Source organism: Muscardinus avellanarius (assembly GCF_963383645.1).
Source record: "Muscardinus avellanarius genome assembly, chromosome: 3".
Classification (NCBI taxonomy): Eukaryota; Metazoa; Chordata; class Mammalia; order Rodentia; family Gliridae; genus Muscardinus; species Muscardinus avellanarius.
Genome location: NC_137788.1, coordinates 158,707,419 through 158,734,909, shown reverse-complemented (window position 1 = coordinate 158,734,909; position 27,491 = coordinate 158,707,419). Strand labels below are relative to the sequence as shown.

The following is a 27,491-nucleotide window of genomic DNA, read 5'->3' as shown; positions in this document are numbered from 1 at the left end:
TATTCTACCATTCCATCTATATTTATCAGTTGACATTCTGCCATTAGGGATATCTCTGTCTTCCTATCTACTACCTTATTTATTTATTGTTTGTATGTGTGCTTTTTACACTTAATAATATACCTGAAAAATCACATCATAGTGGTTAAAAATCTTTCTTTACTCATTTGTACAGACGAATAATACATTATATACATATACTACGGTTTCTTCAAAGAATGTCATATGTTTGGACATTTACTTATAAATATTTTGTAATTATTTTCGTATTGTTGGAGCTGTATCTCTGGAGTAAAATTTTAGGCATGAAACTACTAAGTAAAAGAGAGTATGTGTTGGTAGTTTTATCTTACTGCCAAACTGACTGGTATTTCTGTCGTATTTCTGATTGTAACGCATTGCCGGATCGCCTTTCATGCGGGCCTGTGCCATTTGTATGCACACTATCAATGTATGAGAATGACAGTTTACCCACAACCTGTCCCAAAAAAGGGCTATTGTCGACCTTTTGAGTTAGTTCCAATCTGATGGGTAACATTTCAGTGTAGCTCTAATTTTCATTTCTATTTTTAAAAATGGAATTGAATATCATTTGGATTATTTGCCTTTTTTTTTTTTTTGGTACAGGGGTCATTTGAACTCAGGGGTATTCTACTTTTAAACTATCCCCCTAGCCCTACTTCATTTTTATTTTGAAACAGGGGCTCACTAAGTTGCAAAAGGCTAAGTTGCTGAGTCAGGTCACAAATCAGTGATCCCCCTGTCTCAGCCTCCCAAGTACTGGCATTACAGGCTGTGCCACAGTGCCTGGCTTCAATTTTTATATAGAATATTTTTATCTAGTTTTCTTTAACTATCAAAAGTTCTTTATATTTTATATATTACCACTTGGCTATGATTGTATAGTAAATTGTAGTAAATAATTTTGCCCAATTTGTTATTTGTTTTTTATAATTTCTCTCATAGTTTTGAGTGTGTGTGTGTGTGTGTGTGTGTGTGTGTGTGTGTGTGTGTCTGTCTGTCTGTCTGTCTGTCTGTCATTGAGGAACTGGATAGGGGCTTTCTACCTCTGAGCTACACCCCCAGTCCTATTTTATTTTGTATTTTGAAATAGGGTCTCACTGAGTCGTGCAGGGCCTCACCAAACCGCTTAGGCTGGCTGTGAACCCGTGATCCTCCTGTCTCAGCCTCTCAGATCCTGGGATTACAGGTGTGCGCCACCATGCCTGGCTTCTCGTAGTGTTTTTACCATAAAATGCACTGTTTTAAAATGCACAGTTTAGTGGCTTCATTATACTTATGAATTTTGCACCACTATGTAATTCCACATTTTCAAGAAGCTCTGAGTCCACTGATGTTCAGTTAGACCCTGTTTCAAAATAAAGAATAAAAATTAGGGGTAAGCCGGGCGTGGTGGCGCATGTTTGTAATCCCCGCACTTGGGAGGCGGAGACAGGAGGATTGTGCAGGTTCGAAGCCAGCCATGCTGGCTTAAGAGACCCTGTTTCCAAAAATAAAAAAGTATAAAATAGGTCTGGCAGTGTAGTCTGGAGGTAGAAGGGCTTCCAGGAACCCCAGTACCACCGGAAAAAAAAAAAAAAAAAAATTAGGGCTGGGCAGCTCAGAGGTAAAACGCCCCTGAGTTCCATCCCCAGTGCCACACACACACACACACACACACACACACACACACACACACACACAACTTGTAAAGTTTGATGGGTGACTTTTCATTTATTATTAAAGTTAATAAAAATTAGAGTGTTTTAAATAAATAATTTTAGATTATTATTAAAGAAATCGCGTGGCAAAATAAAAATGACATTGAAAGCCAGAAAATGCAGGTTTGAGTCCAGGCTTCCTGTTTGCCAGCTGTTTGATACAGGCAAGTCATTTGGCCCCTAAACAAAGACAAAGAAAAGAACCTATAAAATATCCACTTCCCCAAGCTGCTGAGAGTTTCACAATGGAAAGCGCTTTGTGAGCTGAGAGTGAAAGCTGCTTTTATTTATTAACAGTAATTATTAAACAATTATCAACACGCCCCCTTCCTTTAACAGATTTATCTAAGATACAGAAAGGTAGAGGGCGGCCACAAGTCTGCAAGGGAGCGAAAAGCCACTAATTAAGTCCACACAAAGGGGTCCTGTTATCTTCCCCATCGTCTTTCGCCCTTCATTCCTTTGGAGTGAGAGAAACATGCAGACTTAAAAAAAATTAAAAAGACCTTTTATTTCCTGGGGAATGTAGAAAAGTTCCACAGTACTTTAGAAACTAGCCCATTAAAATGGAGAAAAATAAACCAAGGCCCGCAGAGGCCACCGGGAAGGCAGAAGTTTCCAGAACTGATGAAAAGAGCCCCCTCCAACCCGCCTCTCTGCAGCAGGGGTCCCCGAGAAAAGTGTTTCTGAAAGTCCTCCTTGGCAGGTTTTGGCAATAGAACCTTATTTTCCTATCCAAAAGAAAAGGAAAGCTTTCTGGGAGTGGGAGCTTGTTGGCGGGGTTTGTTTCCAAGGGGTCTGAATGAACCGCGCTGGCACGGGATGCTTTTTCAGGCTTCTGACCCTTGACGTGCATCTCACTCTTCGCGATTTCCAAGGCAGTGCTGCCTCTTGGCCCAATTTTAGGGAATTTTAATTGCAAAGCATAACAAAACCACTGGATTTATCAATTGTTCTCTATAGAAGTGTTTGAGCCCTTGGCAGATGGTCCAGCTTCTCCCCGCCTCTGGTTATTCCATGTGTACTTACTAGAATGTGCGATTCATTTACATACATAATCACACTACCTCAGCCACTCAGTGAGGCCTTGCTTCAAAATAAAAAATAAAATTGGGGCTGGGAGTCTAGAGGTAGAATGCCCATAGATTCAAATCCCAGTAGCATAATAGTAATAATCAGACAAATGTTCTTTTAAATTTTAAGATCTCTGAAAAAATACCAGCCTTTTGTTTAAAAAATTTTAAAGATTCGGAATATAATTATGATCTTATTTATTATAAAAAATGTCCAAGAATGACATAAATCTAGCTGCCATAAAAGGGAAGATTACTGTTTGTTTTTAACAACCACCTTTTATAAAACTGACATATAGTATGTATGTATGTATGTATGTATGTATGTATGTATGTATATATGTATGCATTTATTTGTGGTACTGGGGATTGAACTCAGGGGCATTCTACCTCCAAACTACACCCCATCCCCATTTTTATTTTGAAACAGGGTCTCACTAAGTTGCAGAGGGCCTCACTAAGTAGCTGAGGCTGGCCAAGAACCTTCCATCCTCCTGCCTCAGCCTCCCAAGTACTGAGATTACAAGCGTGCGCCACCACGCCTGGCCTCTTTTTTTTTCTTTCTTTCAAAATAAAGCCATATAGAAAAATAAAAAGAGATGATCCACAAGTCATCTCAGTTCTCCCTGCCCAGAAGCTCTGGTTTTGACACTGGTTGTACTTTTTCCTTTGGGTAAGAACAGATCGGTATAGCTTAGGAGACAGCGTGAAGAGGACAGAGGAAAAATGGAAGCAAGGCAGGCTGGTTTGACCGCATAAAAATGGAAGACTACTCTGAAGTAATATATCATAAAGTCAAGAAATAAATGTCAAAGGAAAATGCAGAAAGGGTTCTTATAAAATCTAGAATTGCCGGGTGTGGTGGCGCACGCTTGTCATCCCAGCACTTGGGAGGCTGAGACCGGAGGATCGCGGTTCAAGGACAGCCTCAGCTACTTAGTGAGGCCCTTTACAACTCAGCGAAACCCTGTTTCAAAATACAGAATTAAAAAATAGGGCTGGAGGTGTAGCTCAGGGGTAGAATGCCCCTGGGTTCCATCCCCAGTACTGAAAAAAAAATCTAGAATTTAACAGAAATATGAATTAAAAAACAAACAAACAAGAAAAGACAATGTTCTGAGGAATCACATGGCCAATAACTATACAGAAATGCAACGTAACTGTCCAGCATAGCTTGAGTTTCATGAGAAATGAAGCTGAGAGGTGGTCAGGGCTGGTGTGTGTGTGTGTGTGTGTGTGTGTGTGTGTGTGTGTGTGTGTGTGTGTCTTTGTACACATATATCAATATTTCTGGAATGATCTGATACACAGGAAACTTTTCATCAGGCTTAGCTAGAAGGAGCCAGACTAGGAATGGGGAAGAGAGAGGAAAACCTGTAAACAGAAGGTAGGGAGTATTTTTATTTTAGTTCATTCTTTCCTAGCACTAAAGATGTTTTTTAAATGTATATATTTAAAAATCTAATGAAGCTTCAAGAAAACTCATGCTTGCAAGGAAAAGAAGCAAGCCCAAGGCCCTGGCACATCTATTTCGGTGCTAATCATTCTGGAGAGTAGGGCTTGTTCTTTCTGGCTCTGTGGAGGAACTAAAATTGACCCTGGAGACCTGCCACTAGGACTTTCTCTGACTATTAAAAGAAACTGGCTTATCCAGGCTCTGAGTTTGCAAATCTCTGTCCCCAGCGGCTTCCCGTTCACATAATCTCCACAAGCCCCCTCCGCCCCCAGGGATTCCCTGTGCCATCTTTTTCCTAGCCAAGTCTCTCCAGCTGCCCCAGCCCCCTCAAGAAAGGCTTCCCCACCGGGCCACGATAGTGGAGCAAGCGGAGTGGAGACCTGGGCCGCACCGGGACCCTGTCCTGCGTAAGGGCATCCCCACAAAGCTGAAGTAGGAGGGCCAGCTTTGGCAGGGCTGAGAGGGGCAGGCAGCTCTGCGCATCCCCGCTGGCCACTGCTCAAACAAATGCAGCAAAGTCACGCCTCACAAAGACAAGTGACCGTGAGCTGCTGCTGAACCAGCGCAGAAGGGCGGACTCTTGGTGGAAGACACCTTAGTGTGCTCTGCACCCCTCACCCACTGCCTCCCTCCCTCCGTGGCGTCCCTCTACAGCCACCCTCCCCAGAAGCTACTTGGACACCCATGCATTGCTGTCTTATTCTCTGACTTAGATAGCTCGCTCCATTTCTGGGCAGAACCTACTATTTAGCAGCCTCTTGCTCTGACCCTTAAAGAGTTCTTCATTACATTGATAAGAAAATCATCTTTCTGGCTGGGTATAGTAGCACACTCCTTTAATCCTGGTACTTGGGAGGTAGACACAGAAGGATCGCAGGTTCCAGACCAGCCTCAGCAACTTAATGAGACTCACAGCAACCTGGCGAGACCTTGTTTCAAAACAAAAAAAGCAGCCGGGCGTGGTGGGCACGCTTGTAATCCCCAGGCTTCGGAGGCGGAGACAGGAGGATGGCGCAGGTTCGAAGTCAGCCTCGCTGGCTTAAGAGACCCTGTTTCCAAATAAAAATAATATAAAAAATAGGTCTGGGAGTGTAGCCCAGAGGTAGAAGGGTTTCCAGGAAGCCCAGTACCACCAACCAACCAACCAACAAACCAAAAACAAAAAGCAAAAAAGTATGGTGGTGCACGCTTGTAATCCCAGCATTTGGTAGGCTGAGACAGGAGGATCATGGTTTGTGAACAGCCTCAGCTACTTAGTAAGACCCTTTGCAACTCACTAAGACCCTATTTCAAAATAAAGAATAAAATATAGGGTTGGGAGAGTAACTTGGAGGTAGAATGCCTCTGGCTTCCATTCCTATTCCTGCAAAAAAAAAAAAAAGAAAGAAAGAAAAAGTAAAATGGGCTGGAGGTGTAACTCAGAGGTGAAATGCCCCCAGGTTCACTCCCCAGTACTCCCCCCCCCCACACACACACACGCAAAACAAACAGGAAATCATCTTTCTGGAACTTTTTGTGTGTGTGTGTGTGGTACTGGGGTTTCTGGAAGCCCTTCTATCTCCGGGCTACACTCCCAGACCTATTTTATATTTTTGAAACAGGGTCATGCGGCTGGCCTCTAACCTGCGCGATCCTCCTGTCTCCGCCTCCCAAGTGCGGGGATGACAAGCCTGCACCACCATGCCGGAACTTGTACTGTTTCAATCACCCAGTGTCCGGCTAGGAAAGCACGCACTTAGAAATCACAGCCTGAGTCTGGTCCGCACGTGATCTTCCGTGCGGCCTTGACGCTTCACTTCCCCATTTGTAAGCGGAGTGAGGCTTACTCCTGGTGGTGAGTTTGAGCCTCAGCAAGCTGGCGTGTGGCACCTGCTCACCCCACAGCTGGCAGAGGTCGGCGCTTCATCAGCCGTTGGGCTAAGGAGGTCCTGTACAGGGCTGCCACCCTCTTGCCGGCCCTTAGCTGATGACTGTTTAACTGAGGTGTCTGTCATCTTCCCAGGAGTTTTCTCATCCCCAGGGTTAATGTACTTGAAGTCCACAAATTGTACGTAAAGCGTGCGCTCACTCTCCCCTTCGCTGTAGGTGAGGAGACTTTCCCCTGAGTCAGCGACCAGGCGCTCCTCATTTCAAAATGGACAGGCATAGCCGGGCGTGGTGGCGCACGCTTGGAGGCGGAGACAGGAGGATCGCGCTGGCTTAAGAGACCCTGTTTTCTCCTCAAGAAATACTGCATGTCTTCAAATCCAGGGAGACAGCCCGGTTAGATAAGAGCTGGCCAGCCCTGGCTTTGGCTGGGTTCCTGACAGCTGGACTTGCACGCAAGAACCAGCGGGTTTCCCCCACAATGCACACAGGCACCAGAAGGGGACGGCGGCTCTGTGCCTTGGCAGGGGTTGAGGTAGCTGGTCTTGCAGCTGAATGTCTTTTAATTAATGAGCTTGTTCAACATGGAAATTAAAAGCCTTTTTATTTGTTTGGTTTTCAGCGCTGTTTCAAAATAAAGAATAAAAAATAGGGCTGGGGGTATAGCTTGGAGGTAGAATAACCTGGGTTCCATCCCCAGTACCACAAAATAAATAAGTAAATATAAATAAATGCAGAGGTGACGGACTGAGCACCGTCAAACCCCCAAGCCTTAGACAAGGGCCATTACTTGGGCACCTGTGGAAATGCAGGAGATGCAAGCAGGGCTCTTGTAATTCTGTTCACTCCTAAATGCTCTCAGCTGCATACAACAGGCTTGTTTATGTATTTATCCTCTTAGCAAAAGAAACTTCATTCCATAATTGCACACGGTGGTTAAGTGTGGCAAGCTCATGTGACCAAATCACCCAGTTGGCCAGCACCCTTTGCACTCAGTACTTTGAGGGGCCTCGCTGCCCAGGGTAGCACTGCGGCTCTCGATCGTGTCACCCAGGGCTCTTGAGCCCCACGGAGGCTCTTCTGGGGCAGCTGGGTGGGAGCTGGGATGTATTTCCAGGCGCCCTCCACCTGCCTCAGTAAGAGAAGCTCCAGTCTTACCTGCTGGGTATACTAAAGAACTATGGAAGCCAGGCGTGGTGGCGCACGCCTGTAATCCCAGTATTCAGGAGGCTGAAACCAGAGGATCACGGTTAGAAGACAGCCTCAGCTACTTAGTGAGGCCCTCGGCAACTTAGCGAGACCCTGTTTCAAAATAAAGAATAAAAAAATAGGGCAGGGAGTATAGCTCGGAGGTCGAATGCCCCTGGGTTCCATCCCCAGTACCACCAAAAAAAAAAAAATAATAATAATAACAATTTTGTTTGGGATAGAAGGGATCCTTCTGCTCCCAAACAGAAACTTGAAACCCAGCGGTTTGCCATGGTATCTGCATCCTTTGGCAAGTCGCTTTTTCTACTCACTAGTATGTGTTTGAAATGTGAGTAGGTTAACAGATACAGATAGAATCCGATCATCGTACCAATAAACCACAGGATGTGCGTTCCACTGTTATTGGAGACTTAGAGGGTTCCCCATTCTCACCATCTCAAAGAATGCTTCAGTGGAGTCGAGGGCACGTTTATATAGACAATAGACAGTGCACGCTTACAAGAGCTAGAGGGGGTGGATGGCTAGTGAGGGCGTGGGGAGGCCGTGGGTAGAGGACCAGAGGCTACGTGGACGGTACAGAGCCCGGGTTCCTCAACAAAAAAGGCTGTGCAAAGAGCGGGATATCCAAGGGTAGTGACGAATAATTCACGATGAAGCCCGGAGTGTGTGACCAGGACACTGGTCTGTTGAGCCCAGAGAGGAAAACGAGTCTATCAAAGCCCCCCAAAGGGCAAGGCGCTAGCTGGGATGTTTGCTGGACACTTCAGTGGGCTCCCTCAGCGCCACGCTGCATTTCTCTTGGCCTTGCTCTGTGCCCCAGAGGCTGACCTAAGCACCAGACCGTGCGCTCACACTCTGCTGAGAAGCTCACAGCCTAGACCAAGGCTGGCGAGTCTGGGAGCCCATCCCAGCCTCCTCCCTGCAACCCCGCCGCAGGTGGGCTGCACGTTGGTGCTGAAAGCGGCTGCCCACTTCCCTTCGATTCATCTTTCCAGTGACACACAGCAAATGCTCCTTCCTTTGTTCAGCTGGTGAAGGAGTAATGCACTTTGCCTTGGGGGCCTGCGTTCTCAGGGTTGGGTTTATTCTGGCCAAAGAATGGATATCCTCGCCCCCTTGGACCTATTTACTTGTCTACGCATACCATCTCTTTCTTGCCTGAAAGATATAGGCCAATCTCATGGGAGTCGGAAACACTGAAAATGGTACCAGGAAGAGGGTAAAGAGGTAGTTAGTGAGCCAGGCACCAAAATCTGGTGAGGGACTGTGTCTATATGTCTACAGAAAGTGAAACTATCCCACATTTTTATAGTCCATCTATAATTATCGTTAAACCCAAATCCCTGCCTGATTGTCTGTGTGTGTGTGTGTGTGTGTGTGTGTGTGTGTGTGTGTGAATTCCTAGTGATAGCACAATACCTAGCATGCAGAAAGCATGTAAAAAAGAAAATACATGGACTCAAATAGGAATGAATTAAACTAAACTGAACTGAACAGAATTTTACTGAGTGAGTGAGATGTCAACCTGGCATATTTGCAGCATCCTGGGTGCTCCCCTCTTCTCCCTCCAGCAGATGGTTTTTAAAAGGTTTATGAACATCAAATAATAAATTAGATCAGGGATTGAGTTTCTGAAATGAATAATGAATAATAAATGTTTGCTTACACAGTATCAGCATCTCACATAGAACCATGTTGAAGTTATCAAAATTTCATGATAAATTCAGATCCCCTTAAGCCTTCAGGACTCACTTTCTTGATACTCAGAGGGTTTTTTTTGTTTTTGTTTTGTTTTGTTTTGTTGGTATTGGAAAACACTGCTTTCTGTCTCCCAGCAAAAAAGCAACTGACGATACTTTGAGAAGGTGTAATTATTCATTTGAAAATAATTTTGATAGACACATTTATTATATTTTCGAATCAGTAGAAATGAAATAGAAAATGAAATGAAATAGAAAATGAAATAGAAATGAAATAGAAAATCTTTTCTGAATCTGAGTTTTAATCAGTTTAAAAGAGTATATGTTGAGTCTTTGTAAGAGTCTGAGGGAAACCCTCCCTGGCTTCACACAATGATTGCTCTCAAATAGTGGATTAGAGAGAGAGACAGATCCAAGGAGAAAAACAAAGCAGGACTCGGTTTGCAGTTGTGAACTTTCATCGGGGTGAGGGGTTCACTCCCTTTTTCTTTCTCCAAACACTTAACACAGGAGTATTTAACTCTACTCCTTTGCTCCTGTAGTCTATACATACATGAAGTCGTATTTCAAAGAACTCGTTTGAAAAGCACTTCAATTTGGAGCGTATGATTGGCCTTTTCATGCCAAACTGAGGACAGTGACTAATTTGAGCTTGCCAGATTCCTTTATTTAGTTCTTTGCATCCAATAGCAAGAAAGGTCATTTTAGAACAAAGGATACTGTTAGCATTTACGAATTCTAACAGAACAGTAAAAGTCATTGCCAGCAATCTTGATCTGGAGTAGCCCATCACCAAACATCTACAGCTGGTAGCTCATACTTTAAACACACGACCAATGAAGTCCCCGTTTAGCATCAGAGGTTATACGTCCACCCTGATTACAATTTCAGAAATACATCCAGCTGGTCATCAGAGGAACAAATGCTGCCTGGTGCAGACTAGCAGGCTCTACTGAGATGACTTTATCTGCGTCACCAGCCCCATGGATGAGCAATCGCTCCTGGAGGCTGAATCAGGATGCTCCTGGGAGTGTGCTGACATCAACTATTGATGTCTGCCACAAGAGGCCGGTGGGAGGAATGGCAGCCAACAGGACATGGTACCAAAACAGAATCTGAAGCCAGATTATCAGGGTCAGAGCCTTATTTCCCCCCTTACTAGCCATGAGATATCCTGGTCACTTACTGTGTTCATTGGCTTTCCTTTCCTGTAATAAACACCTGAGATAAAGCAACTTCAAAAGAGAGAGGGTTTATTCTAGCTCACAGTTTTGGAGATCTCAGTCCATGATGGAGTGGCCCTGTTGTGTTGGGGTCTGTGGTGAGGCAGGATACCATGGCAGGGAGCTCATAGTAGAGCAGAGTTGCCCACTTCAGGGGCAGCCAGGAAAACAAAAGAGAGGAAGAGCCTGGAGTCTTACAGTCCCCTTCGAGGACACGCCCTCAGTGACCTATAACCCCAATAGGCCCCACCTCTTAAAGGTTTCCACCACCTTCTAGTAATGCCAAGCTGAAGACCAAGCCCAAACACAAGGGCCTTTGGAGAAATCCAAGCCGTGGCATTCACCTGTTCTGCAGCACCAGTTTCTCTACCTATAAAATGAGGAATGCAAGCCGGGTGCACACTTGTAGTCCCTGCACTTGGGAGGCTGAGACAGGAGGATCACACAGGTTCGAAGCCAGCCTCAGCTAATTAGTGAGGCTCTCAGCAACTTAGTGAGACCCTGTTTCCAAATAAAAATATATTTTAAAAAATAGGTCTGGGCGTATAGCCTGGAGGTAGAAAGCCTCTGGGTTCCACCTCCAGTACCACCAAAAAATAAAATAAAATGAGGATTGCAAAAATTATCAAGAACACTGAAGTGCTATCACAAGTAAAAAAATAATTTATAGTGCAGCTTATAGCTTGGTTATCACTAGTACATTTTGCCAGCCCCAATTGAGGACTTTTTATTTTCATTTTAAGAACTCCATTGATAGAGAGATAAGTAGTAACCCTATCTTTTTATTTGAAAGGATATATTTTACTCTCTCTCTCTCTCTCTCTCTCTCTCTCAATGCTACTGGGATTGAATTCAGGAGCATTCTACCTCTGAATTACACCCCTAGCTAGTTTTTATTTTTAAACAGGGAGGATCTCAATAACTAAGTTGCTGAGGTGGGCCTTAAATCAGCAATCCTCCTATCTCATCTCTGAAGTACTGGGATTACAGGTGTGGGCCACCACGCCTGACTTAAACTTATACTTTTTTGGCAATTAATTACAAACCACCTGCTGTCTCTGTTAGTGTATTGTATGACTTCACCATATTTCCTTCAGCTGTCTTTTCCTGCCCCTGCCTCCCCTGTTGTAGGCTGTCTGTGTGTTTATTAGAGCATAAACATTTTTCTAAACTTATTTTAAGAACCCCATTGACAGAGAGATGAGTAGTCACTCTATCCTTTTATTTGAAAGGGTGTATTTTACTTGAAAGGGTTATTATGATTCAGTGTTTACAGGATCAGAATTTTTTATTTTTTAGTGTGTGTGTGTGTGTGTGTGTGTGTGTTGTTGTTGTTGTTGTTGTTTAAAGAACTTTAAAATGGACTTTATTTCCAAGGGAAACACTGTTTCCCCTGGCCGGTTTGCAGTGGGTGCAGGCCAATGGGCTTGGTGGGTCAGGAATGGGGAAGGTGGAGAACGGGACTTCTGTGGCTGGGGTTTCCAACACCTGGGAGCAGGTGCTGCTTTCTGGACTGACCAATAACTAGGCCAGGAGCTGGGTTTGCCCACTTCCTCTACGCCACATGGATTCCTTTTCCTTCTTGAAACCCCCAGCCTGCCCCATCCTCCGGGCTGGCTCAAACGACCACCGACTTCTAAACGATTTACTTAGTGATCGGCCCCGGCCACAGCATGGAGCCACGTGCGCTCAGAGTCTAGCGCCCTCTCCACCGCTCAGCGCCCGCAAACCCAGCCTCTCGAGAGGCCATTGTGCTCTCCACTCCAGTCATTCCTTCCAGCTTGCTGGAAGGTTCGTTGGCTTTCTGTTTATTGTTGCAAGGACAGTGAGTCCCCAGCTTCTGCCATGCAGGTAAATGACTTTTTTTTCTTCCCGTGGGCCAGGCACATCTCATCGTCCTGAGTAGAAGCTGCTCTCAGGAGGAGGCGGCGGACTCCTCGCACCTCGTTGCCCGCGCTGCTGTGGCCGCTGTGGCCTCCGGGAAGCCGGATCACCAGGGTGAGAGGAGCCTTCCCGCCCCTGCCACACACGCCTTCCCCACACTCCTGCCCCACACTCCTGCCCCACGCGCCTTCCCCACACTCCTGCCCCACACGCCTGCGCCTCGGGGCGGGTGGCCGGGGGCTGAGGCTGTGAGGAGCCCCTCAGAGAGCCAGCGTTTCCTCTAATCTGTGGCTAAGCCTGCGTCCCCAGGGTTCCTCGCTCTCTCAATCCCAAGCCCCCACCAACGTTTTCCTCTTGGATACAGCCACTCTTTGTCTACACGTAGCTATTAAGAACCCCAGGGAATCCGGGCTGGGCTCACAGGGAAATCTGCTCTGCTTTCAAAGGCGGCTGTTTATAAAGATGCGGTGGAGATACTTGTAGCAAGAGTGTCTGGTCTCCAGACACCCCCAGGGCAGAGCTTTCAGTCAGGATGACTGGACAGGGCTTCAAGATTCCAAAGTTTCTGAAAAGTTCCTTGGCTTTCTCTTTATCATCACTATTTAAGGCTCATGTGATTCTTCTTATGCCTGGATGATATACGAGGTAGGGCAGCAGGCACCAGGAATTGTGTGTGTGTGTGTGTGTGTGTGTGTATATATATATATATCTGAATGTACACAGGTGCACACACCCACACACGTGTGTGGCTGAGGATTGAACCCAGGGGCATTCTACCTCCAAGCCACACCCCAGCCCTATTTTATTTTTTATTTGGAAACAGGGTCTCACTAGGTTGACGAGAGTCTCACTACTTGCTGAGGCTGCAGTGTAGTCCCGAGATCCTCCTGTCTCAGCTTCCCAAGGGGCGGGATCACAGGCCTGCACCGCCACGCCCGGATTAGGTGCCAGGAATTCTTTGCCGCACCATCCTGGGCTCGGCGCGCACCGTGTGTTTCTATGGACGGGAAACACACATTCTATTGATTTTTGTTGTTGTTGCTTTGGTCAAAAAATGCAGAAATGGAATACAGCTCAGAAAGAAGACCTAGGGATGTTCTTTCATGATATCAGATCAAAAGAATTAGGTAGTGAGAAAACTAAGGCCCAATGTGCCAGGAAAGCATAAAAGTGGTCTCTGGAAAGCTTGGGGACGGCCCAAGAAGCCGGAGTCGGCTAAGCAGGTGTCCGTCTACTGGCCAAGTTTCAGAGAAGATGAAGGGGAGGCCTCAGTGGGCAGCCTGGTCTGAAAAGACGCAGGGCCCGCGGGGGACCCTCGGCGCAGGCTCTGGTCCCCAGGTGAAGGGGCTCTGTGCTCACCCACTGTCCTGCCGTGTGGACCCCTCATCCTGACCTCCTAGAGCTCGGATCACCTCGTCAGGCCTGGAGGAACCTGGCTAGGGATGGAGACGTGTCTGGTCCCTAACCTAGAACATTCCACATTTGTCTTCTCTTCCTACACCACCCTGCTTAGTCCTGTCAAAGAGTGTAGGGTGCACACGGGACCCAGGAAGCAAAGGCAGCCCAGAGAGGAGGGTTTGGAGAGCCCCCGGGAAGGCTCTGGGAACCTGCCGAGGGTCTCATCCCCATGCTCAGCCCATCTGGTGACCTGCAGCCAGGAAGCCCACTTGCCAGTTGGAATTGAAAGGTATGAGGAAGGTTAAGGTAGGAAAAAGGGCAAGAGCCTGGGGTGGTGATACACATCTGGAATCCCAGCACTTGGGAGGCTGAGCCAGGAGGAGAGCAAAGCAGAGGCCAGCCTCAGCAATCTAACAAGACCCTATTTTACCCAAAGTAAAAAACTTTTTATAAAATCTTAGGGGTGTAAGGAGAAATGGGTCATAGGAGGAACTCTAGATGAAAAAGGAAATCCTATAGAGCAGCAAACAAGACAACCTAAATGAGGGGATGGGAGGGGAGGAGAAGGAAATTCTCTAAAACACACAATGTACTTAAACATATCGAAGTCAACCACTAAGCCAAGCAAGGGAAGGAGGGATGGGGAGGGAATGGGGTGGGAATTGGGTAGGGGTTGGTTAAATCGGTGATGTGTACATGTATGTACACACAAGATTTTACCCCAATATGATGTATGAATATAATGGACCAATAAAAAAATTTTTTTAAAAAAGGTTAGGGGTATGGCCCGAAGGCAACATGCCCCCTGGATTCAGTTCCCAAAGAAAGAAAGGGAAGGCCACAGCCTCTTCCAGAAGCAGTGGGGCTGGCTTCTACTTGAGACCTGAGCTTTGGCTGGTAGAACACAGCCTGAAGACATCATCAGCATCATCACAAAAGCAGCACAGTTGAGCGCCTTTTGTATACAGGTGCTGGGACTCTCACAAATGGCTTGTTTAATCATCTGGACAATCCTTCCAAGGGACATCCCTTCCCATTTTGCAAAGGCGATCACCCGGCCAGCCGTCTACCAGAAAGTGCCATCCCATCTAGGGAAGCTTGTGTCTTTTCACCCTGCCCAGCCCCCAAAAGACAAGTCCACATCAGTCCGTGGGCATCTCCTAGAGAGGCCCTTCTCAGGCTCAGCACCCCCAAACACAGGACTGGCCGCCACCCTGATGCCATTAGGAGAAAGTCCACAGAGCCTTGAAGGCCAGTTGCAGAGGTCGGGCAGAGAAGCAGGGTAGAAGGGAGGCTGGTGGTCCCGCACAGCATGGAGCCCTGGCACTGGTGCACAGAGCAAGCACACACCTTTACCCCCAACCCCGCCCCCTAAATGGGGAAAGCAGAAAATCCCAACTCTGTCTCCCCTCCGAGCCCAGTTGAGAGCTGCTGCTAGCAGGATCCTCAGTCCCTCAGTGGCTCAGTGGGGAGGGCGAAGCTCACCTGCCAGGGTCCCAGGGTGGTGCGGGCAGAGCAGGTGCACGTGGGGAGTCTGCTTCCTTCTGGAGGTGGGAACGAGCCAGACACCAACCAGCCAGGGCCTGCAGTGCACCCCGTCTTGCCAGGGAAACCCTCCCAGGGCTGAGGTTTTTCCAGGCCTCTACTGGAGAAGATAGGGAAATGACAGACGACAGTTTGGAACATGTCTTTGTCTAATAACCGAGGGGACGCCGATCCCCCATACTCTCACCCACACAGGACTTCTGTCCTGGGTCTCCACACTCAGAAGTCCTGCCAGATGCTGCAGAGGCACATCTGCATGGTCTTCCAAGCATCGAGGGGTCTGAGCACTGTTCTGTGTTTTAACCTATCTGCGCCGAGTACAGACTTCTGGATTTGGGTTTGGGTTTTGGAAGAAAAAGTATCTTCAGGGAGCACATCTTCCCACTTGCGGCTTCTCCGCGCGTGCTCGCTGGCTCGCAGGATGCCCATGGAAGGCATTGCTCTCTAGGAGGCAAAAGCCTCTGGCCAAGAAGCACAGGCTTCAGGCTCCTGGCCCAAGCGAAGCCCTGTGGCCTGGGCCTTCCCTGCATTCCTCACGCAGGCGGAACTGCCCTACAGAGTCAGACAGATTCACAACGGCAAAAAGATTCCCAATTCAGGCGGCTGGAATGTCACTAACCTGAGCCTGGCCGGCCTCCCGGAGCGGCCATAGACAAACTTGGTATGAACAGCTCTCCCAAGCCCGCTGAGTGCTCAGGGCCTTGGCCTTCTGTTTATAACTCTTCTCCTAAAGGACATTTAGATGAAGTGATCCGAAGCCAAGCACAGTTAGTATAAACCTTTGGGCGACTAGGAGCACAGGCAGCCTTGTTTGGAAGTGGCCCCCTTGGTGACCGGGCTGGGAAATCCTACGGGGTCCAGGGACAGCAGACGAAACAGGCTGTAACCCAGTTGGAGACTGAGGAGTCACTTAGGCTAGTTGCTAACTAGGTAGACTCTCAGCTTATGATTCTCTCTGCAAAAATATGTGTATCTCCCCAGCTCTGCTGGTTCTAGGCCTCCCCACATTTTATTTTATTATTTTATTTTGTGTGTGTGTAGGTACCAGGGATTGAACTCCGGAGTAGTCTATCTCTAAGCCACACCCCCAGCCCTATTTTTTTTATTATTATTATTCCTTGTATTGAACCAGGGTCTCGCTAAGTTGCAGAGGGCCTCACTAGGTAGCTGCGGCTGGCCATGAACTGACAATCCTCCTGTCTCAGCCTCCCAAGTCCTAGGATTTCAAGCATGCGACACCATACCTGGCTCTCCTCGTGAAAAAATGTAAGGATGTCTGAGACAGGAGGATCGCAGTTCATGGCCAGCCACAGCTACATAGTGAGGCCCTTTGCAGTTCAGTTAGACCATGTTTCAAAATAAAGAATGAAAAATAGGGCTGGGGGTGTAGCTTGGAGGCAAAATGTCCCTGAGTTCCATCCCCAGTACCACACACACACAAAAAAAAATTAAGGATCTGAAGCTAGGCTCTGTATCTTACCCAAGCCTCCCTCCTCCTCCTCCTCCTCCTCCTCCTCCTCCTCCTCCTCCTCCTCTTCTTCTCCTTCTTCCCCTTCTTCCCCTTCTTCTTCTTCTTCTTCTTCTTCTTCTTCTTCTTCTTCTTCTTCTTCTTCTTCTTCTTCTTCTTTTCTCTCTCTCTCTCTCTCTCTCTCTCTCTCTCTCTCTCTCTCATACATGACACAATCCTCCCTCTTCTCAGGTCTTTCCCCTGTGGGTTGCCTTCTCAACTAGGCCCACCCACAGCCCTTGTTCTTGGGAACACGAGACTGATGTCAGTGTCCATACCTGCTCTGCACCCTACAGGAGAGAGTCAGAGAGGGGAAGGCAAAGTGCAGAGGCTGAGGCCATGGGAGAGGCCTTCTACTGCGGCCCCTGATCCTCCTGACCCTCCCAGAAACTTCTGGGAGCGAGAAATTAATAGAACCATCACATCTAAAGGATTGGCCTGCACTGTGACTCAGACAATTCGAGTCAAAGCAAGGCCCAGCCTGGCCCCTGAGCGCTGCCTACACACCACTCTCTAGAACCCGAGAGGCTGGGTGCACTGGTGCACACCTGCCATCCCAGGATTTGTAAGGCCGAAATGAGAGGTGGGAGGCCAGCCCCAGCAACTTAGTGAGGCCCTCAGCAGCTTAGAGAGACCCTCTTTCAAAATTAAAAAATTAAAAGGGCTGGGATAGCCAGGCGTGGTGGCGCACGCTTGTTTGTAATCCCCTCACTTGGGAGGTGGAGACAGGAGGATTGTGCAGGTTCGAAGCCAGCCGTGCTGGCTTAAGAGACCCTGTTTCCAAATTTTTAAAAAGTATAAAAAATAGGTCTGGGAGTGTAGCCCAGAGGTAGAAGGGTTTCCAGGAACCCCAGTACCACACACACAAAAAAAGGGCTGGGATGTACCTCAGTGGTAGAATGCTCTTGGGTTTGATACTCCCCCCCCAAAAAAAGAACCACAGAGGTACACCCACTATGTGGGTGCCTCGTCCCCTGCCCCCAGAGGTCCGGGGCCCCGAAGCCCCTGAGGACAGGCAGGTGGGGTGCAAGGCAGGCAGCCCTTGAGTCTGCAGAGGAGAAGGGACGGCCTGTCCTCCACAGGCTAGTCTGTGCTCTTGACCTTTCTGCCCATGGGGCAGCCTTGGGCAGAGCGGGAACCTCCGCCAGCCTGCTGGTTCGGGCCCTGGCCTCCTTGAGCCTCTCCTAAGGAGGCCAGAGAGCAGACACCGTGACAGCCACTGTCATGAGGGCTCAGGCCTGTGCTGCTGTCCATCCGGATGAGGGTCGGCTGCGTGGACAAGAGGAGGGGACAGCGTGTTCTGGGCCTCGCATGTCCCCTGGCTCTTCTGTGGCCCCACAGGCGACCGGGCAGCCTTGGGCAGCAGCCCCCGGCAGGGTCATAGTGGTTCAGTTCGTCTGTTTGCTGGGTGGGCACCAGACTAGGATTCAGGACTTTCCATTTTAAAATTCCCTGAAGGTCTTTCAAGTCTTTGCAGTCAGCATAAAGACTATTTTCCAAGATGGTTTAAAAAGATAATTGTCACATTGCCCATGGACACCTCCCTCTTAATGAAAGCCGTCCTTACAGTTCCAAGTCCTGCCTCCGGGCAGCGTCAGGAAAATGAGCCCTGGGTTACTGGAATTTATTTTTAATTAAAAGCCTCCTGACCCTCACTGGGCTACGGTGCGATCTTGAATTTCTCTTGCTCATTGAATGAAGTCTTGTTTTCTTTAGCCTGTCTATGAGTTTCTGCATGTGGTCTCTCCGGGGAAGACGCGGTCTTCAAACAGAGACAGTAAAGCGTCCTGCACACGATCCATTCCCCCCTCAACCAGCTCCAGCTCACAGGCTCCTCAGCTTTCTTTCCAAGTAAAAATGGGGAGATGCATGGCCTCGGGACACCTCTGCCACCAGGCTCAGGTTTACGAGCTAAGTCATGCTCTGGGGTTTTAGAAAATGATCTCATCTTCTGCCCGGGCCACTGACATCGGGTTGCAGAAGATTCTGGAAGTTCTTTTTAAAGGTAGGGACAGCCCTGTGCCAAAGGACTGAGACTGCCGGTGCTCGGTGAACCGCACCCAGCCCCGGTGCGCAGGGACACGCGGGGGCTCCCCGCCACAGGGACTCTGACTGCCGGTCTCTCCGGAAATCCTGTTGCTACTTGTCCCAGATGGAGCGCAGAAGGGGGAGTGGATGCCCCCCAATCCCCGGGAAAACAAACTGCTTATCAGGAATGACTTCTGTGTCATGGGATAAGGACTCAGTTTTCTCTCCCCTCAAAGGCCGGACATGTAGGTTACGGTTCAGAGTTAATTTGGGGAGGCTGGAGAGGTGAAGGAAATAAGTCAGGGTCCTGTAACAAAGGCACTTTCCTATATCCCAGAAAAAGATTAAAGTGGTTTCGAATCTATACACAGGAAGGGACCACTGTGGATGGCTCTGCTTGCGTTCCAGGTGGTCCTCAGGGAGGGTCCCGGGGTGAGTTCACGGATGAGTCTGATGTGTGGCCAGCGTGCGTGTGACAGCTGTCAGGGAAACCCGCTCGCAGCCCCATTATCCCCCTTGACTAAAGACCTCCCAGGGAGGGAAGGGGGGGAAACCGAAGAACTTAAAGATGGGGACTCAGAAAGAAAAAAAAGGGAAGCCAGACCCCTGAGGCCTGCTCCGAGAGGACAGATTCCCAGGCAGGGCCTGTCCCCACCTGCCCATGCAAGCCTCGCAAGCGACACCTTTTGTGTGTGTGCGTGGTACTGGGGATGGAACCCAGGGGCATTCTACCGCCAAGATATACCTCCAGCCTTATTTTTTTATTCTTTATTTTGAAACAGGGTTTCAGTGAGTTGCAAAGGGCTTCACTAAGTAGTAGCTGAGGCTGTCCTTGAACCACAATCCTCCTGTCTCAGCATCCTAAATGCTGGGATTACAAGCATGTGCCACCATGCCTGGCTCTTTTTTTTTTTTTTTTTGCATTACTGGGGATTGATCCCAGGAGAATTCTACCTCTGAGCTACATCCCCAGCCCTATTTTTTATTCTTAATTTTGAAACAGGGTCTCACTAAGTTACAGAGGGCCTAAGTAGTTCAGGCTGGCCAAGAACCAGCGATCCTCCTGCCTCAGCCTCCCAAGTACTAGGATTACAAGCGTGAACCACCATGCCTGGCTCACACAGCCAAAGTTTAAGTGAACATTCCTTCCTCCCTGGCTCCCACTCCGTCTTCTAGAGAGTCGTAGGGATCAGTTTCCCCCAGGCCAGGGTTATAAGCCATTTGCACATTAGTCTGATTTCCCGTAGCACCTCTGTGAGCCTAGCTACTCTGTGCTCAGGTCTAGAGCATAAACAGGGCATTTGGGGGGCAATTACTCAGCTCGTGACCACCCAGGGAAGGAACACTGGGAGGTGGGAAAATACTACAAGATAAAGGTGTCCAGCATGCTGTGTCCACCTGTGCCCGGGAGACTGGCCCCTGACCTGGGAGAGGAGAGAGAAACACCCTGGGTCTGAAACTCAGCGGCTGTCCGGTTACCGTGATCTTCCTGTCTCTGCCTCCCAAATGCTGGGATTACAAGCATGCGCCACCGCGCCAGGCTCTAGTTTTTTTTATTTTGAAACAGGGTCTCACTAAATTAGCACACACTGACGTCAAACCTGCGATCCTCCTGTCTCAGCCTCCCAAGTACTAGAATTACGAGTGTATGCCGCCAGCACAGCTGACAACTGTGTCTTCACATGGCAGAAGGGGCAGGGAGCTCTGGGGTCCCTTTCACAAGGGCAGCAATCCCATTTTTCAAGGGCTTCACTATCACAATTAAACCACCTCTGAAATATTATCACCTCCTAATAGCATCACCTTGAAGGTTAAGATTTCAAAATATGACTTTGAGGGGATCATCCCATTCAGATCATAGCATTATATTAGTTTTGTTATGCTGCATACAAAGTTATAGTTGTTGAAACAGCCATGTATTAGCTTCACAGTTCTCTAAGTCAGAAATCTGGCCCAGTAAGGCTGGCTTCTCTGCTTTGGCTAAAATCAAGTTGTGTTTGACCAATCAGCTCCACCGTCATCTGGAGCCTGGGGTCCTCTCCTGACTTCAGTGCCTTGTGGCAGTGACATGAGTCCCCATTTTCTTGCTGGCCATTGCCCGGCAACCCCTCTCAGCTCCTCCTCCTGCTCTGAGCCTAGCACCACGGCCCTCTCCATCTCAGCAATGGAGAACTTCCTTCTCGGCTCATCCCTCTACAGCGTCTATGTTAGTTGGCTTTCTGTCGCTGTGGCAAAAATACTAGAGGTAAACAACGTCAAAGGTGGAAAGGTTCGTTTTGAACTATGGTTTGATAAGTTTTTGTCTATGGTCACGTGGCCCTGTGGCGAGGCAGCTCAACGTGGTGGTGGAAACTGCTTACCTTATGGCAACCAAGAAGAAAAGAGGAAGAGTTCAGAATCCCAGAATCCCCTTCAAGGGCACACCCCCAGTGACCTCACTTCCTCTAGCTAGGTCCCACCCCTTAAAGGTTCCACCACCACCTAGTAGCACCACAGACTGCGGATCAAGCCTTTAGCCCATGAGCCCTTGGGAGACAGCCCAGATTCAAATCACAAGAGCTTCCAGTCTTACTTTCTCTCTACCACCAGCTAGAGAAATCTTTTGGTTTTAGAGAACCTCTGTGATGGAGTAAGGCCCAGCAGATAAGCTGGCTTTCTTAAAGCCAACAGTGTCCTCTAACGCACCCTCATCACAGAAGAACTTATCTCCTTACAAGATCCCCCCAGAACCACAAGAGAGGGGCTGACACCAGGGCAGGGTTATGGGGCCATCTTGGACTTCTGCTGGCCACACTGGCTTTTTGTAGGGAACTCTGTCGGCTTACCACTCCAAACAGCCCTCATGCCTCATCCTCAGCCCTGCTCAACCTTGGGAAAGCCCAGCACTCAGAGAAGATGTCACTTTTCCAATAGGCTCATGGGCCATTTGGCTTCAGCCTCCACTCTGTTGTAGTTTGGGTGAGTGTCCCACAGAAGCCCATATGTTGACGGCTTGGTTCCCCAGCTGTTTGAAGGTGGGGCCTGGTGGCCATTGCAGATGTGCCCTTGAAGGGGATATTGAGACCCCCAAACCCCTTCCATCTCTTTCTTCACTTTTCAAGACCACATGGTGAATATCTTTGCTTCACCACGAGCTTCCTACCAGAATGAGCTGTCTCAATATAGCCCAAATGCAACCGGGCCAATTGATCCTGGACTAAAACTTCCAGAACTATGATCCCAAATAAACCTTTCTTCTTTTTAAGTGCATTTTTCTAAGTTATGCATTACAGCACTAGAAAGCTGACTGGCACACGCTCCCTACTCTGGTATTCAATTCCCTCTTCGTTTACCATACCTAAGCTTTTTCTTTTCTTGCTTTCGTGATTGACATACATTTTAAAATATTGCTGTTATATTACAGTCAGTATGTTTACAGGTTTAAAATGGTTGGGGTTCTTCTCTCAGCAGCGTGCCAACACTATTTTCTAAATTTTTCTTATTTAAGAAATACGTAGCAAGATTGCAGTCAGAGCTCATTAAAATAAGTGGGCCCTTGGGGACCTGCTGTCATTGAGGAGAAAGACCAGAGTTACAGGAGAAATTAAGGACCAGTCAGCATGAAGACTTACCAAGGTGTTCGGATCTGGGAGATAGTTTCTCCTGTGGTGTTAACTCTGCTCTCTGTGTCACCAAGAAAGCTAAAAATGTATGAAAATTAAAGAAAGAAAATTGCTATATCCTTCTGAGACCAAAATCTTTTCTGATAAGACAGGCAGATTAATGGGCCACGGGCAGTCTCCTAAACTGGTTTCTCTTGTCCAAATACTTATTATTTTCAAATAGTTCACCACCACTAAAAGCATGTTTATTCCATTTTCCATTTCAAATCTGCAAGCAATTTTCAAAACTGTTTTTATGGTGCTTTTCCTTCAGGTACAGCTGAGCAGTATTTTCAAGAGAGCATGTCTTATCTTAAGGATTCTGACGGGGCAGGGCAAGCCAAGTTTCTTTCAATCCAAGATGAATTTTGCCATTTTCTACAAATCACTGGACGCAAAGAGGTGAGTCCGGATTATAATTGTCTCGCTATTCAGTGGGCAACGCAGTTGATATCCAAAGGGCTATGCCTTTACTCTGCCAGTATCCAATAAGTACCTACTCTGCCTCTGGAGAGACACAGATAGATAGATAGATAGATAGATAGATAAATAAATAAATAAATAAATAAAGGCAGCCTCCAGATACTTCCTCTTAAAAATGAAAAAAACTGCTTTATGAGAATGTAGATGTTATATCCATCTACAAAAGATCCTAAATATTAGAGACCTTGGGAGCCTTCTGAACAAATCCTGGATCACCGCAGCGTAGCATCTGGCCAGGACAGAAATGCCGCAGCTCACATGTCTGCTTCCTCTCCTAATCTGGGGTAATGAATGGAATTTTCATGTCTAAAAAAAAAAAAAAAAAAAAAAAAACTACTGATCACAGACATTTCAGCCCACTCTCTTTTACTATGGATCTGTTCAGACCTGCCTGATGTGGCCTTATGAAAATGGAACAAGACCCAGAGCAGGTATTCACTGGTCATTAAACCCCCTTGGGAACGTACTGCCCGCCAAGCTGAACAGCTACCAGAGAGCAACAGTGTCCAGCAAAATGTTTTATTTTGTTTTCCAACCTCTCGTGGCCAATCATGCAGATGAAATCTCCCCCCAACCCCGCTCTCTGTAGACTTCAACAGCTCTTTCCTCGTCTTTAACGCGCCCACTCCTCTATCAACTAAAGAACATAGGCTTTTCAGTTGCATGCACCCGTATGTGTGGCCAAAGTAGGGCCACAGTTGGGTTTTCTAGGGGTCTTAGATGCCCACCCCCATCTCTAGATGGCCTATGGAGGGTGTTCAGGTCAGGAGAACGGGGGTAAGTCTGCCCTGCCGTGCCTCGCCCCACGCAGCTCCTCAGGTGAAACATATCCTGAGTCCGATGTGTTTATCTCCTCCCAATAGCCATCATCTCCTCCTGTCTACCAGCTGCGGTTTCTATGCTTGTCATTTACTAATTCATTTAGAATGAGGAAGCCAGCATGACCTTTTCAAAAAGCAGATCTGATTAGCGAATCCTCATTTGTAAAAGAGCCCACTGGCCCCCCCAAGGCTCTTAGGTAAACCAGAGTCCCTCCATGGCCACAGTACCTTCTGCAGTCGAGGACTCTGCTGACATTCCCAGGCTCGTTTTGCTCCTGCCCCCAACCCATGACTGGTCACACTGGCTTTTCCTACTCCCCACTTCTGGGCAGTGCCTGGTTCCATGTCCTCCTGGGAGGCCCTTCCCCAGTCGACCCAGGCTACTGCCAGTGCCGCCTGCAGTCCTTATCACGCCTGCTTCTTCTCTTCAGCCTGCATTAAATTCTTACAGTGAGTCTTCCTTTAAGAACCCTGCTTGATGGTAAATATTTGTAAGCATATATTTACATGGGTGTCTAAATCCTCTTGCGTATCTATACTGACTTCCTTGAGAACAGGGACCATCTTGTCTCTGGTGGGGAGTGATGAGCGGATGGGTGGGTGACTTCCCGGGTGCAGGCCAGTGAGCGCTGACTGCCATGGGCCAGGTGTCCCTTCTCCGTTCCCATGTGCCTTCCTGCCACGATGTCTGCTGCTGAGGGGGCTGACGCCCAGGTCCCTGATGCTCAGCCTCTGTGCCCTTGCGTGCCCAAGTACCCCTAAATCAGCGGTGCTAACTGAAGCATGCACCTTGCTCCCCCAGGCTGCCCTTGAGATTTCAGCAAATGCGTTTTTCCATTCTACTGTCATGGCCAGCCCTTGTAAGACCAGAAAGGCTGCCCCTCTTCAGGTGAACAAAGCTCGTGCCAGAGCACAGTGCTTGAAAACATGGTCCATGGACCAAGTTTCGGCCTTCCTCGGTCCCCACCAGGAGCTCTCATGCATGGTACAACTTGCTCGGCCAAACATGACGGCCCTTTGGTTCTCACGAGGGTGGGGGGGGGGGTCTGGCAGGACTTGGCCGATACACTTTACATTGCTTTGACCACAATTCCGGACAAGAACAACTTGGAAGAGGAATGTTTGACTCATGATTTCAGAAGTTTAGTCCAGGGTTGGCTGGCTCCAAGGCAGAAGCATTGTGGTAGCAGAAAGTGATAGAAGACAACTACTCAACTCATGGAACCCAGGAAGAGACAGACAGAGACAGAGAGAACGGGAGGATAAGGATGGCGAGTCCCCAGGCAGTGTCCCCAGTGGCCTACTTTGCCAGCCACGCCTACAGTCGCCACCTAGAAACTCCATCCAATGGAGTAACCCACCAATGAGATCGGAGCCCTAGCGGTTGAGTTATTTTTACCTCTAAATAGTTCTGCATTTCCAGCGCATTTCTGAGTGGTGTCCCATTTTCAAAACATAACAGCCAACAAGGGCCAAGCTCATGGACAGCTCCAGAGACCAGCACTGAGCACCCTCAGGCCTCCCAGAGGTGGCTGCAGCTCACACCCAGGCAAGAAGCTTGCACTAACAGGAACCCACACCCGGGCGAGAAGCTTGCACTAACAGGAAGGTGATCTTTGGGAAGAAGATGCTTTGTATAGTAAAATGTAAGCGAAGGTTATTGTACTTCAGGTAAAGATAGTTGCAGGCCAGGGGGAGGTAGTGTCTTCTAGCTGGACTGCTCGCCCACTCAAGACTCGTATATAACTTCTTACTCCCTGTAAGAAAACCCAAGCTCCTAAGACTTCTCAAAGCAGACCACCTTCCAGCCTCATCTCCCTCTTCCTCGCTTTATCCTTGGCTGCGGTCAAGTGCGTCTACTCACTTGTTCTATATAGACTGGGATTCTCCTGTGCTCTCAGTTTCCCGGGCCCTTTTTACACTTAAGCCCTGATTAATCTTCAACCTTCTTTATTAGGCTTGCCCTCGCTGTCAGACGCTGACACCCCTTCTTCCTTAAATCAGCGGCATCTTCTCCACCGTTCCCTTGACTTGTCATTTAACTCCACGAATATCCATCCCTAGTTTCCCCGGGGAGGTTATAAACTGTGTTCAAAACTGCATTTAGGAAAAGAGGTCCCAATTTTTCTTTCCATCTGTGGCTCCTCAAAGTCTGACGGTCAATTCCAACGGAAAAGGAAAAAGAAAAAAGAAAAAGCTTCCCTAACTCATATGGTTGCCGACAAAAGGATCAAGGCTCTTCCCAGCTGCTTCCATCTCTACAACACCTTGTGGACAGCTCTGGGGCTGTGTAACAGAAAGCGTCTTCACTAGTCCCTTTTTTCTTTGGCTGTTGAATTCAGCATTTGTATCTGGCAACCGTAACTGCTTTCATGTGGAAGCTCCTGGAAGAACTTCAGGAGGAAGCATGGGAGACAGAGCCGCCTTGACAGGGTTTCCCCTGCGTGTGTGTCTTGGTGCCTGAAGAAAGAAACACCAGGAAGTACCGTTTTCTGCCCGACTCATTTTTTTTTTAATTCCAAATCAGCATAAATAGGTCAGAAATGTCACAAAAAATTCCACATCACGTTGGAATGTTTACTTTTGGTTTCCCAAACCTGTGAGACTAGAAACCCGGGAGCATCGTCCGGTTTCCTGTTTTGTTTGCACCTGTGTGAGGGCCTCCGTGTGCGCAGAAGAGCGCGGGCCTGGGCCAGGGGCAGACCCCGGCTCCACCATGCATGAGAACTCTGACTCTGAGCAAATTTCTTGACCGCTACACGGAGCCTCAGTCTCCTCCTCTGTCTAATGAGAATTAAAATTACACCCATTACGTCGGGCGTGGTGGCGCACGCTTGTAATCCCCGCGCTTGGGAGGCGGAGACAGGAGGATCGCGCAGGTTCGAAGCCAGCCGCGCTGGCGTAAGAGACCCTGTTTCAAAAATATAAAATAGGTCTGGGAGTGTAGCCCGGAGGAAGAAGGGCTTCCAGAAACCCCAGTACCACCAAAAAAAAAAAAAAAAAAAAAATTACACCCTTTGAAACAAGAGCGTGAGAACTAAATGGGCGCACACCCAGGAACTCGGGCGCACACCCAGGAACTCGGGCGCACACCCAGGAACTCGGGCGCACGGTCCTGACACACGAGGACTCCGTGCCTTAGCACCTGTTTTTTCTACCCATCCAACATGCATTCCATTGATAGCTGAAGTGGAGTTCTGTCCCCCGTACATCCTCTTTTTATACTTTTCACACATTTAATATGTCCCCCAATGTGCTAACTCCCCTCTCCTATTTAACTAGGGAAGAGTAGCCTTCCAGCTTATGAGAACATTAAACCCATTTCTCTAAACACTGAAAATGCACATCCATCCTTTCTGTAAGAGGTGCCCTTCATCAGCTTCGGAACTTTTTAACCCACATTTTTTTTTTTTTTTTGTCCTTTTCTCAGAGAGCCGCCTTGATCCTGAGAGAGTCTCTGGAAGCCAAAGTGGGGGTATTTGGGGACTTCAGTCCCGAGGTGGCGGAGACCTACCGGCTGCTGGGCGGGGCGGACCTGGCTCAGGGGAACCAGAGCGGGGCCCACAAGAAGCTGAAGAAGGTAACGCAGGGGCCGAGCTAACCCAAGACGAGGCTCCCCGCCCTCCCCAGCGTGCTCTCCCCCCTCACCATGCTTCTTTTAAATGAACCCTGGTAAATGGCTTGTGTAGGTAAGACATCTTCACTGCTGCAGTGGATCTAAGATAGCACTCTTGGGGACAAAGATTTCCTCTTAGACACACACAGTGAAAAATGAATTATCAAGTATTTTTGATCATGCATACCTTTGCAATTTGACATGGGGTCTTTTATCAATCCTTTCTTTTTATTGTGCTCTTTTTGTATACCCGCTTTATAGGGGAATTTTTTGTTTTCTTCCATTTTTTTTTTAAACATTTGGAATTGATCTCTGTGAGT

The 27,491-nt window shown here is 48.0% G+C and overlaps 1 protein-coding gene across 1 annotated transcript in view; it reads left to right on the top strand.

Annotated features, from left to right (window-relative positions):
* Positions 1 to 27,491, top strand: part of TTC23 (tetratricopeptide repeat domain 23) — a gene marked incomplete at both ends in the record, with an annotated part of 70,013 nt that overhangs the window by 26,897 nt on the left and 15,625 nt on the right. The window contains 3 exons of the mRNA XM_080691705.1: positions 12,132 to 12,246; positions 22,526 to 22,653; positions 26,986 to 27,135. Of these exons, the coding sequence (XP_080547831.1) occupies positions 12,132 to 12,246; positions 22,526 to 22,653; positions 26,986 to 27,135 (393 nt within the window). The remainder of the gene's footprint in view (positions 1 to 12,131; positions 12,247 to 22,525; positions 22,654 to 26,985; positions 27,136 to 27,491) is intronic.